The sequence below is a fragment of the Papilio xuthus genome, unplaced genomic scaffold, assembly GCF_000836235.2.
Source record: "Papilio xuthus unplaced genomic scaffold, Pxut_1.1 DF825752.1, whole genome shotgun sequence".
Taxonomy (NCBI): domain Eukaryota; kingdom Metazoa; phylum Arthropoda; class Insecta; order Lepidoptera; family Papilionidae; genus Papilio; species Papilio xuthus.
The window spans coordinates 781,733-792,538 of record NW_013532897.1 but is presented as its reverse complement, the minus strand read 5'-3'; the positions used below and the strand labels follow the sequence as shown (position 1 = coordinate 792,538).

At 39.4% G+C, this 10,806-nt stretch overlaps 1 protein-coding gene across 4 annotated transcripts in view; it reads left to right on the top strand.

Moving 5' to 3' along the window:
* The first annotated feature begins 6 nt into the window (after positions 1 to 6).
* The window catches only part of ab (BTB/POZ-zinc finger protein abrupt), an 18,853-nt gene continuing 8,053 nt past the window's right edge, over positions 7 to 10,806 (top strand). The window contains exons 1-9 of one of the 4 annotated variants that reach the window (XM_013323302.1): positions 7 to 90; positions 1,076 to 1,331; positions 4,753 to 4,898; positions 5,591 to 5,706; positions 5,911 to 6,052; positions 7,493 to 7,695; positions 8,807 to 8,942; positions 9,146 to 9,323; positions 9,469 to 9,513. In XM_013323302.1, the coding sequence (XP_013178756.1) occupies positions 1,316 to 1,331; positions 4,753 to 4,898; positions 5,591 to 5,706; positions 5,911 to 6,052; positions 7,493 to 7,695; positions 8,807 to 8,942; positions 9,146 to 9,323; positions 9,469 to 9,513 (982 nt within the window). In that variant the 5' untranslated portion in view covers positions 7 to 90; positions 1,076 to 1,315. Of the gene's footprint in view, positions 91 to 1,075; positions 1,332 to 4,710; positions 4,899 to 5,590; positions 5,707 to 5,910; positions 6,053 to 7,492; positions 7,696 to 8,806; positions 8,943 to 9,145; positions 9,324 to 9,468; positions 9,514 to 10,806 lie in introns of all 4 variants that reach the window. The other 3 variants (XM_013323300.1, XM_013323301.1, XM_013323299.1) reach the window with 3 other exon arrangements.

Below are 10,806 nucleotides of genomic sequence, written 5' to 3'. Positions count from 1 at the left end.
ACCCTCGCGGACTACGATACGGTGCATTCACTATCGAAACGGAGAAAAATATTACACATACACGAGCCGTAACAGAAATATAAATTCAGGGTTAGTTTTAAATTGTGCGGATGCGTTAAGTTTTGGGGTGAAAAGCGTCGTCGCGGAAAATGCATTTCCCGGGTGCAAGGCGCAGGGCAGGCGGTGCGGGGTGCGCGGCGGACGGGGCGGGGGCGAGGGTGCAGGCGGTGATGGACATCGTATCGATTTCTATCTGCCCGCGCCTCCCTTGTTGTGGCGATGCAGGGCGCGCCATCGATCGTTGCACCGGCCCTGAATCAACCCTCCCGCCGCCGCCGTGGCCACCACTGCCCTCGCGGTCGCGAATGATTTGCGCTGTACTGACTGTAGTGCGTGCATACTGGTCGCTGGTTGCTGGTCAGTTGTTGTCAGTTGCGTCACGGCAATGCAAGTACCGCACTCGGATTTTCTAGACAATTACAATAATTAACCTTACACACGGCCGACTCGGTTTAATTATTTATTAATTGCTTCTGAATTGAACGATCATCTTAATTGCACTTTGATACGACGCATTATAGTGTTTATATTTTTTAGTAATTTTTTATTTTTCGTGTGTTATGCAATTCAGTGTTTCACAATTTAAATATATAATTTTAATCGCACGTGAGTAAATTGACAACCAGTCATTTCCTTTAAGTTATATTCACTTCAATATTTTATATGTAAATTTTAATTTAAATTAAATTTTATTTATTTATTTATTTTTTGTTAAAATTTGGCGTCTGAAATTTTTACACTTAAAACATTGTATAGAAATCATTAAGTATTTATTATAATGTCATTATGATGAATTTCACAAATAGACAGCCTAAATATTAATCAATTTAAAATGAACAATAGTTAGGAATAGCAACTTTGATCGAGAAATCGCAACGCTTTTAACGAATTAGGAAATAAACATTAACCGCTGGAAACGACGCTTTTCACCCTTCGAAGGAATAAAAAACGCAATTGAATATAATTTAAAAAAATAATCAGACCACATAGAACTAACGGGTAGAAATCTTTTCAGGATATCAAAACAAACTACTACATGCTCTTTAAAAACAAATATAAAAGATAAAACAAAAGTGATCGCCCCAATCGGAGGCGATAAATAAAAGCCGTCTAGGCAACGCCGGAGACAAGTTGGGCGCGTGGGCGCAGTGAGCGTTTGGGCGCGTTGGGCGCAGGGCGCAGCGTGGGATGCGCGCGAGTGTTGGATAGCCGAGAACCCCCAGGCAGCGCCGTGCCGCCCTCAGAACTACCGGCCATGGCGACCGAGACCGGTCAGTAAATATTTACTATTATATATTTTTAATCTATTACATAAGATATTTTTGCAATCGTCTTTTATTGAACTTATGAGTTGCTAAAAGTAACAACTTGTGCGCCTATTTTGCCTTCATAAATTTAATTTGTATATAACTGGTAAAGTGATTCTAGAGTTTATTTTTTGACCTAAAAGTAACGTTAATTTAATCATTTACCTAACTTTTATTCCTTGCAACCATTGGAAGGTGTAAAAGGTACAAAAGTGTATATTAAGTTCAAAGCGCGCAATATTGTCACAGTCATCAGTGTAATAAATCACAAACAACTGTAATTGTAGCTTAAAAATTATTTTATTTTATAATTTCACGAGAAAGGCAAAAGAATATAATTAAATATGGCATAAAATATCATTTGCAAATGCACAATAAATAGGCTATGGTGAATCTTAAATCTCTTAATCTAATTGGGATAGAAATATACTTAAATCAAAGGTAATCTTATTCGATTTTGTTAAATGAGTCTCCTCTTTTATGACTTTTTTTTCGTTAAAGTCGCAAAATCGGAATACTATATAGCGGAAATTTTAAATGTAGAAAAATCATTTTTAAAATACAAGAAAATTTATTTTACCGTTTTCCTAAAAAAATATCGCGAGCATAGATCATTTTATTTTGTTGAAGACTTAAAGCATTAATTAGGTATATTTTACTTATCATCATCATCATCAGCTCACTATACGTCCCCACCGAGTGGCTCGGGGCCTACCCTAAGTTAAGGGTATTTTACTTAGGTATTTAACTTATATATAATCAAAATTCTCCGTCTTCCCATGAACTGTGAAAATATTTTTACACATTACACACGCAATTGTTTACCAACAAAATGTATATGACGAGCGTACGCGTCCACCCGTCACTCGTACGGTACATGAGTTCGTTGATATTCACCCCCCACACCCCCACCCCCTCGTCCTGGCGGCGCCACCCCGCGATCATCCTGCAGGATCGCGGGTGTGAGCGCGGTACTTGTTTAATGACGTTGCTTTTCTTTATTCGAGAATGGAGGGTGCGTTCTTATTTTTCTCACTGGACGTTCCTAATGGATAAATTTTCCAATTCTTCGATATAGAAATACTTATTTGAAAGAAATAGTTTAGAAATATCTCATTTTTATCTTGTTTGTGCTAAATAGAGCTATTTTACGACTTTATGACATCCAGCTGTCTATTTATTGAACTATAATCATATTTTAAAAACATCACAAATACAGTATATCATACGCAAATATCGACAATATTCTTTACAATACATATACAAAAAACATATACAAAACAAATATCCAATTACCATTATTTGCGTATAAGAAGTTTATGATAATAAAACTGAGTAAATTAAGCGCATATAAGTAAAACTCGTTGTATCCGCCCATTTTCGTCGATGGCTCAAATTAAAAACAAAACAACTCGACGGCCTCCGTTCTTAATTACATTTTTGTTTAGTTTTCCTCATGCGCATTTGTACAATAATTACTTCTAAATAACATCTAGTTATACTCTAATCAATATAAGACACGCTAATACGAGTCGAAGATAATATTAAAAAACGTAGAACAAATAAACATTTCGTTAATTAACACAATGATAAGTAATAGTTAAACGATAAGTAAAAGTCTTATCCTATCTTTGATACATTTTTTCTAACAAGATTTAAAAAAAATAACATCGTCGAATAACGTAAATTATCTCTATTTTAAAATTTAGATCGACTTCAAAAGAGTCAAAATATTTCTGTTTACAAAGTAAACATTAACAACGACATAACTGCTACAATTATTTTTAAAAAATGCACTAAATTTATAAAGATACGCGCATTTCAACTCAACTCGCAAGGACAATTTAAATCAAAAATTGATGTATATTTTGTCAATCTGTGGCGTGTGCGGCGACACCCCAGTGGGGGCTGGGGCAGACGGCGGCGGGAGCGGGAGCGGGGGCGGGGAAGTGACGCGGGGGCGGGTGGGGAAGCAGCAGGATTCAAGGCAGACGCGAAACCGCGTGCAGAAGCTCTGAACACGTTAATGCCCTTTGTCTGCATTTCATTGTAAATACGTTGCTACATCTAACTAAGTACATTGTCTGGGATTTTGTTATACTTCTCGCATTGGTTGAATCGATAATGATATATTTCTCAAAACTTAAATAAAAACTTGCAACATTTAAATAAAAATACTAGATAATTTTGTACGCATCTAATAGTGAATATGGTTTCATTAAACTTTATCATTAATTACGAGTATACTATTTTTAATTTTGAACCATTTTAATAAAAAATTAAACTTTATTTTTTCTCAAACAATGTCATTTCATAGTATTTGTCCTTTCCTCATCGTAATAAAAAAGACAAAGATAAAACACAAGTCTTGATGCTATTTTTTTAACTACCAAAATATTTTGTGAAAAAATTAATCAGTTTTATACAAAAGGATTAAAAAAACAACTGACAACATTGATTTGATGAATGACGTGCTGTCATGTTTGTGGAATGATCCCGCCATTTTGTATCATGTCATAGCGGCGGCGGGCGGGAACACTTTCGATTTCGTTCGAGGCTCGTTCGGAAGTCCGGCTGCGTTCGGAAATGCGCGTATTTTGCACTTGCACTTTTATTTTACTATCTTCTTAACCAAAACATCAATATTTATACACGTTTATGACAGTATATTATTTAAATGTCTAGTTTACATTATTCCAGTACAGTAGCGCTGGCTTAACATGGTTTTTATGGGATCACTGGCGCTAGTAAATGTTTAAATTATGCAAGTTGTAGACCAGCGCTGATTTCGAGCACTTCTGTCTTACTGTACTGACATAATGTAAACCGGGTGTTAAAAAGATTTTTAAATTTTCTGATTAAAAAAAATGGTAATCAGAATTAAAGCGGAAATCAAACGAAATAAAAATTCTTACCACAAAACTAACCTACAAAACCGGCAAATAGCAACTTTCTTATTTATTAATAAAAATATGCTTATTTATTTTAGGTTAATGTGCATATGCAAATTTTTAACAAATTCAAAGCCTACGATTTGATTTGTTTGTGATTTACGTTATGAATACAGATTCAATTTCTAACCTTTAGTATACTTGAATATAATTTGAGAAGCTTCGAAAAGACTTGAAATTTTCTCTCATACAAGTAAAATTGTGACCAAGTACTGACTAGTTGACTCACTGATAGTATAACTCTCTTAAACTTTAACATTCTGCTCTAGCATACGTATTAAAATTGAGTCCCCCGTTAAATATGTAAAGGCACTATAGAGGTTTGATTATTAGCTGCTATAGTGGCGCATTACTTGCGATATATCTAAATGTTGGTACCCGTTGTGGCGCAGCGAGTGTCGCATATTACAGCGCCGGTGACCGTGTGTGCGCAGGCGGCGCCGCGGCCGAGCAGCAGTACTCGCTGCGCTGGAACGACTTCCACTCCGCCATGGTCTCCTCCTTCCGCCGGCTGCGCGACGAGGAGGACTTCGTTGACGTTACGCTTGCCTGCGCCGGCGCTACGTTCTCCGCACACAAGGTAAGCCTGCCCTGGACTGAACTCTCGGTTTTACACATAGGTTAAATGCAAATGCAGTTGCATAGATGATATTGTCTCCAACAGACTCGTCATAAGTTTCAGATGGTACTGTCCTTTGCAACACATAGGTTGATAAAAAAAGGATAATTTGACGTAAATTAACATTTGTATAAAAATGTAATAATAGCTATTTAAGAGGCGAAAGTTTTGAAAGAGTAATGAACGCAAACAGTAAATCGCCGTGAACTACACACGTGTGCGATGGCGTTCTGTACGTAATGGGCGTACGTTTACAAATTGGCGTAATTTAGTTCCGAAATCGCTGTACCCGAGTTTGGAATGTGTTGCCGATAATATTCGTTGAGAAACTTGAATAATTATTGAATCGCTCGTTGTTTTGATTACCGGTAATACAGGATTTATCTAAACGAAGAATATACCGACGTTCAGAGATAAGATGAGCGGAGAAATAATATGTGCCCTCAAAAAAACGTACACTTTATCATTTTAATGATACGTGAATCATCTAGAATGAAAGTTGCGCTAAGGTATCTTTTATAATGTCTAATTTATGCGTACACGAATATTCTAATATTTCACGATCATTGATTTTGCCATAATTTGGGACATTGTTGGATGACGTCATTACGAAAGTTATTATCATAGAGACTTATTGCACATATAATACTTAGGTGGTACTGTCAGCGTGCAGTCCTTACTTCAGGCGGCTGCTGAAGGCCAACCCCTGCCAACATCCTATCGTCATCCTGCGGGACGTACACGACAAAGACATGGAGAGCTTACTCAGGTAACAAGCGGACATTTCCTTGCAATTGAAATATAAATGTCAACACTAGAAAACTTGCATATGCCTTTTATCCTAACTGGACACATTAAAAAAACTTTGACCTACGAAATTCTGAAGGTGTTTCATATTCTTTAATTTATGCTTCTTTATCCCTAGATATTGGTACTATGAGAATAGAGCTTTTACTGTTGTATGTTGGCACAGGTTCATGTACCAAGGCGAGGTGCACATCGGACAGGAACAACTGAAGGAGTTCTTGCGCGCGGCACAGCTGCTTCAGGTGCGCGGACTTACCGACGTTCCGCCCCCCGCACCGCTGCCCACACTCGACCAGAAGCCATCGCCGGTAAGTCAATTTCTATATCTCTGCATATAGCATCATCTGAGAATTACTATTACAGCTCATCTGTATGTCTAAGGACCGCCATACTCTTAACACGTTCAGTGCCACCATGGGAAACAACACCAGCAGCATTTAAAGAGTTAAAGAACATAAGAAGTTAAGCTGTACAAATTTGTGTTAAGTTGTACGTCTCATCTCCGTGGTTACTGCTCTTTATTTAATGTAGGTAAACAGTTACATCACCTTAAATCTCAACGTGTTTCTTTCATAATTTTTCAAATAAATGTAAAATAATCCTTTCTCAAATGTCAAATAACTCTAATCCCGGAGTCGACACATAAAGTGTACCTTCACTTGAGTTGACTTGTAAGGAGGCACGACACAGATGGCGCCACCTCCGCAAGTGACCAAATCGGTGTCATTGACATTTTTATTTTCGTGAATCACAATTTCTTTAAAAAAAAATCGTCGCTAGAGCCGTAAGAGGATGCCATAATTAAAGGATCTATTTAAAGAGAACGCGTTGCATTCCCAAACGGGATTAGATCCACTCGCGGTGACAAGCGGGGCTTTATCTCCTACAAATCTAAAGTACAATTGAAAAACCTATTCACTGAATATTTCTTTCTATGTATAACCGCATGACGCAGCGTTAATTTACAAGATTATAAAAGGTTGCAATGAAATAACGAAAAAGCATTTTAAATTTGACATCTGTCATTAAAATATTGTCATTTTTTACACAAAACTTCGACGCTGGCAACATTCTGAAGTACTTTTGATACGTTGGAATTACAATAGCAATAAAGGGAGTAGTAAAATTATAGACATTAACAAACAAGCGCGTGTCTACACTGTCTATACGACTTACCGTTAGTTTCCGAGACCAAAATCTCTATATAAAACATGTCGTCATTTTTCATTATCTTTAATTATCATTGACAAAAAAGAGATAACAAAATGTTTTAAACGCAAATTTAGGTGTCAGAAACCCACGGCTAGACAATCCAATTAAACCCATATAAGGATTACGTGTGACGCCACACCGGCCAGCACTTCGACCTACAATGCGTAAACGATCTATATAATATACAAGAATTTCACCTATCAGTGAGTCATGAGTGTCCGCGTAAATATACTTTCTCTCTGTTGTACCATTATTACCACTTGAAGGTGAACTGAACGAGTAATTCGGGGAATATACGTAGAGTGACTGTACACAGCGAACATTTAGTTGATTGAGCAATCATTTCAATGTATTATACTTGAGTATCTTGTTACTTGGATAGGGGTTTCTTAAGTATGTGATTCTTAGAAGCTGACCTTATTTACGCCATCTATATTTATCTCAAAATTCACATATATTGGTCAAAATTACTACTCTTATATCTATTGGTAATAAAAGAAATCAATGCAATCGATGTGACCGTCCCAATACTTTAGCAGTCTGCCTCATCGTGGACGGAGGGCAGCGCGTCACGCGAGGGCCGGGAGGTTCGCGAGGGTCGCGAGGGACGTGAAGGCCGTGAAGGGCGGGAGGGGCGAGAGGGACGGAGGTCTCGGCGCGCGGAGGAGGGAGCTGCTAGCACGCCTCCACCGAAAAGGGCGCGATCCTCTGACCTGTACCAGGCGCAGATGAAAACCAGGTGCGTACCAAACGTCATTTGCAATGCGATCGATTCTCTAAGCAGCTTTGACTATTTGATTTGCCACACCAATTCGTGAATTTGTCCGTCGCGGCCCTGAACTGACTTGTGACCGCTTGATAGACGGGTCACTGCCTTACAAATACACGAAATCTTTACAAAAATCTACGAACTTCTTTATCTATCAATCGAATTTGTGATTGAATTGATTATGTATTGTGTTTATTACCTTTGGGAATATTTGCCGCAGTGTCGTTGTTACGCTGAAGCATCTTTCTATAAGTTTTCATGAGCTCTAAATAAGAAGAAGGAAACGTTAGTTTACTGCAAACAAAGCAAAAAGGGTTCCAGTTCGAATATCGATTGCCGCTGTAACATCTTTTGGAGATTGTCTTAGATATACACGTATTTACGGATATTCCGCGAGGGGCCGAGCAGCGACGTCACGAGATCGCCTGAGCTCTTAAAATATGCAACATTCATCCTCGTTCGTGCGATCTTGCGTCGTAAAATTTCATTGCATTTTCGTCATGTCCGCGAGTACGTCATGCGCACATAATCGATTTGTTTTATGTAACACGTCTCATCTTCCACAGAATCCCCGGTACAATGTAGTACATTTGAATCTATTTCAATTATGGTAATAATCGCATCTTTTTACTTTCATTATTTTGATATTAGAACCTACTTTTTAACCCTTATTTGAAGTTATCAAGATTACATAACTGAACGTTTCACATACAAACAAAAACAAACATAATTATGTATCCTATGTGATGATTTTATTGTGTCCATGTTGTGTTAAGTGCTAGTTAATTTGATCAATTAAATTATTTAAACATGCAAATTACTGACCATAAGCAGTTGACTACAAATATGTTTTCTATTACGTAAATAACACAAATGTTTCTAGGTTAAACATATTTGGACTTTCCGACATTTCAAGTAATAGAATCGAATTAAATTAAAACATTCTTTGGATATCCAACACTTATTTGTCATCGCGGACGAGTAAAAATTGTTGAGAAATTCATGGTCGTGGTCTTGTGTTTGCTTGTGTATGTGATTGTTATTTGTTCGGTTGTTTACTAACAAGACGTACGGCTTACGGGTGTAGGACGGAGCAGCTGCTGGCGCAGGCGAGCCCCGAGGCGCTCGCCAACGGGCACGAGCTCGCGCTGTTCGGGCACGCGCTCGACGCGCACGGACCGCCTGCACCGCACCTCTCCGCTCTCAACAACAACCTGGTGAGTGTCGCTACTACCGCTCATTGCTACACAATACCATGCACATTAAGTTTATAGAATAGTAAAATTATAGAACGATAACATTCCTATTTAAGCCTTACTTCGCTGAAAAAAAAAAATTTGGCTTCGCTACTCGACCTTTGGTAACATATAGTTTGGTAATTTTAGATCCTTTTTTTGATCAATTATTATAATATTTGTAGTCTGGTTCCGGCGAGGGGGAAGGTGAGGGGGAGGAGTCATCATCGGACGCGGGCGCGAGCGACACTGAGGGCGAGCCGCGCGCCAAGCAGGAGCCCATCGACTACGACGACCCCCAAGCGCTCGCCCACACCAACGGCGCCCTCCCGCACAACTTCCCCGGACTGCTCAACCTGCAAGGTACCACTGCACACACACCTGTAACTCATGTCATTTAAACAACAGAGCAGAACACTAGCGTTTACATACTAACGTAAAGGGTCAAGACTTACATTTAAACATTCAATCCTAGCAAATGTATATTTTGAAACTCGTATATTTGCAGGATTTGCCGGCCTGCCGGGACCATCAGGAATGCCGGACAATTTCGGTGAGTACAATATTAATTTTACTAACAATTTACTAACCATACGTTGACGTTGAGATATTGATAATTAAAAACTTGCAACAATTTGTATAACAATTAAATAGTGCGATGCTAGTAGTTAATATTGTTAACGACTTTAATGTTACTAATTACATCGATTGCATCATTAATTGTATTATACATTTATTGATCACTGTTAAATCGTCACACGAACTAACACTAGCCAGTTATAAATCTAACAGCGTAATTGGTGTTTTATTTAATTGGATACGCGTACATCCCGCGCACTGAAAGTATTAGACCAGGGCACCAGCAACCATGGAAGTTACGTCACGACACACGCAATGTTCAACATTCGATCTTATTAAACTAGATATCGAAGATCTATGTACATTTTATGTGGAATGTGCTATGGATGATTGATCATCCAAATCCAAATTTTATTATATAAACTATCTCGTATTTATGAATAGCTTCATTAATAATGGCATAAGGAATTAGAAGCGTCTCAACATGCCGACGACTTGTCTACACCAATTAAGCAGTTTCCGCAATGTTATTACGAGTGCATCGTGTGCTTTTATCCAAATTTAAATCAGCTAGGAAAAGTAAAGTTCCTAAAAATAGACAATATAATAGTCAGTGTCTGCTGAATGCGTTAAATACGGCGGGTATGGTGCACCGAAGCTGCGGTGAGCGCAGGCGGGCGGCTCGCGTGCCCGGCCTCTAGCAAGCGCTATAGCAGCGCCAGCAACCTGGAGCAGCATCTGTGCAAAGTTCGCGCGTAGCCCGGTGCACTCGTTTGGCCCGCGCCTCCTGTTCCGCCGCTTCCGCACGCGCCACAAAATGCAAAATACATACCAAAGCCGCGCAGTGCCTGTGCCTTTATCCGAGACACGCAGCATTCACGTGTAGCCCAACGCCGTCACAATACTCGCAGAAGCCACAAAATTTTCGACAAAACCTATTCATAAAGGCGGACGACATCCTCATCGCCTCGATCCATCAACATTCGATGTTTATGGACCGACATTAATATCGGATGAAATTTTCGCCACCCCTGAAAGCTCAGAGCTCGGTAACGCGCCTGGGGTGAGCCTATCGCCGTACCGTACTGTTAGCCCTTAACTTTTGTTCCTAACCGCCGCCTCTGTGTTACAGGGGCGGCTCTGGCGGGCGGGGCGGCGATGGGCTACCGGCCGCAGTGTCCGCTCTGCGGCCGCGTCTACTCCTCCACGTCGAACCTCCGCCAGCACATGCTCAACGTCCACTCGCAGACCGACCGCGACCAGTGGT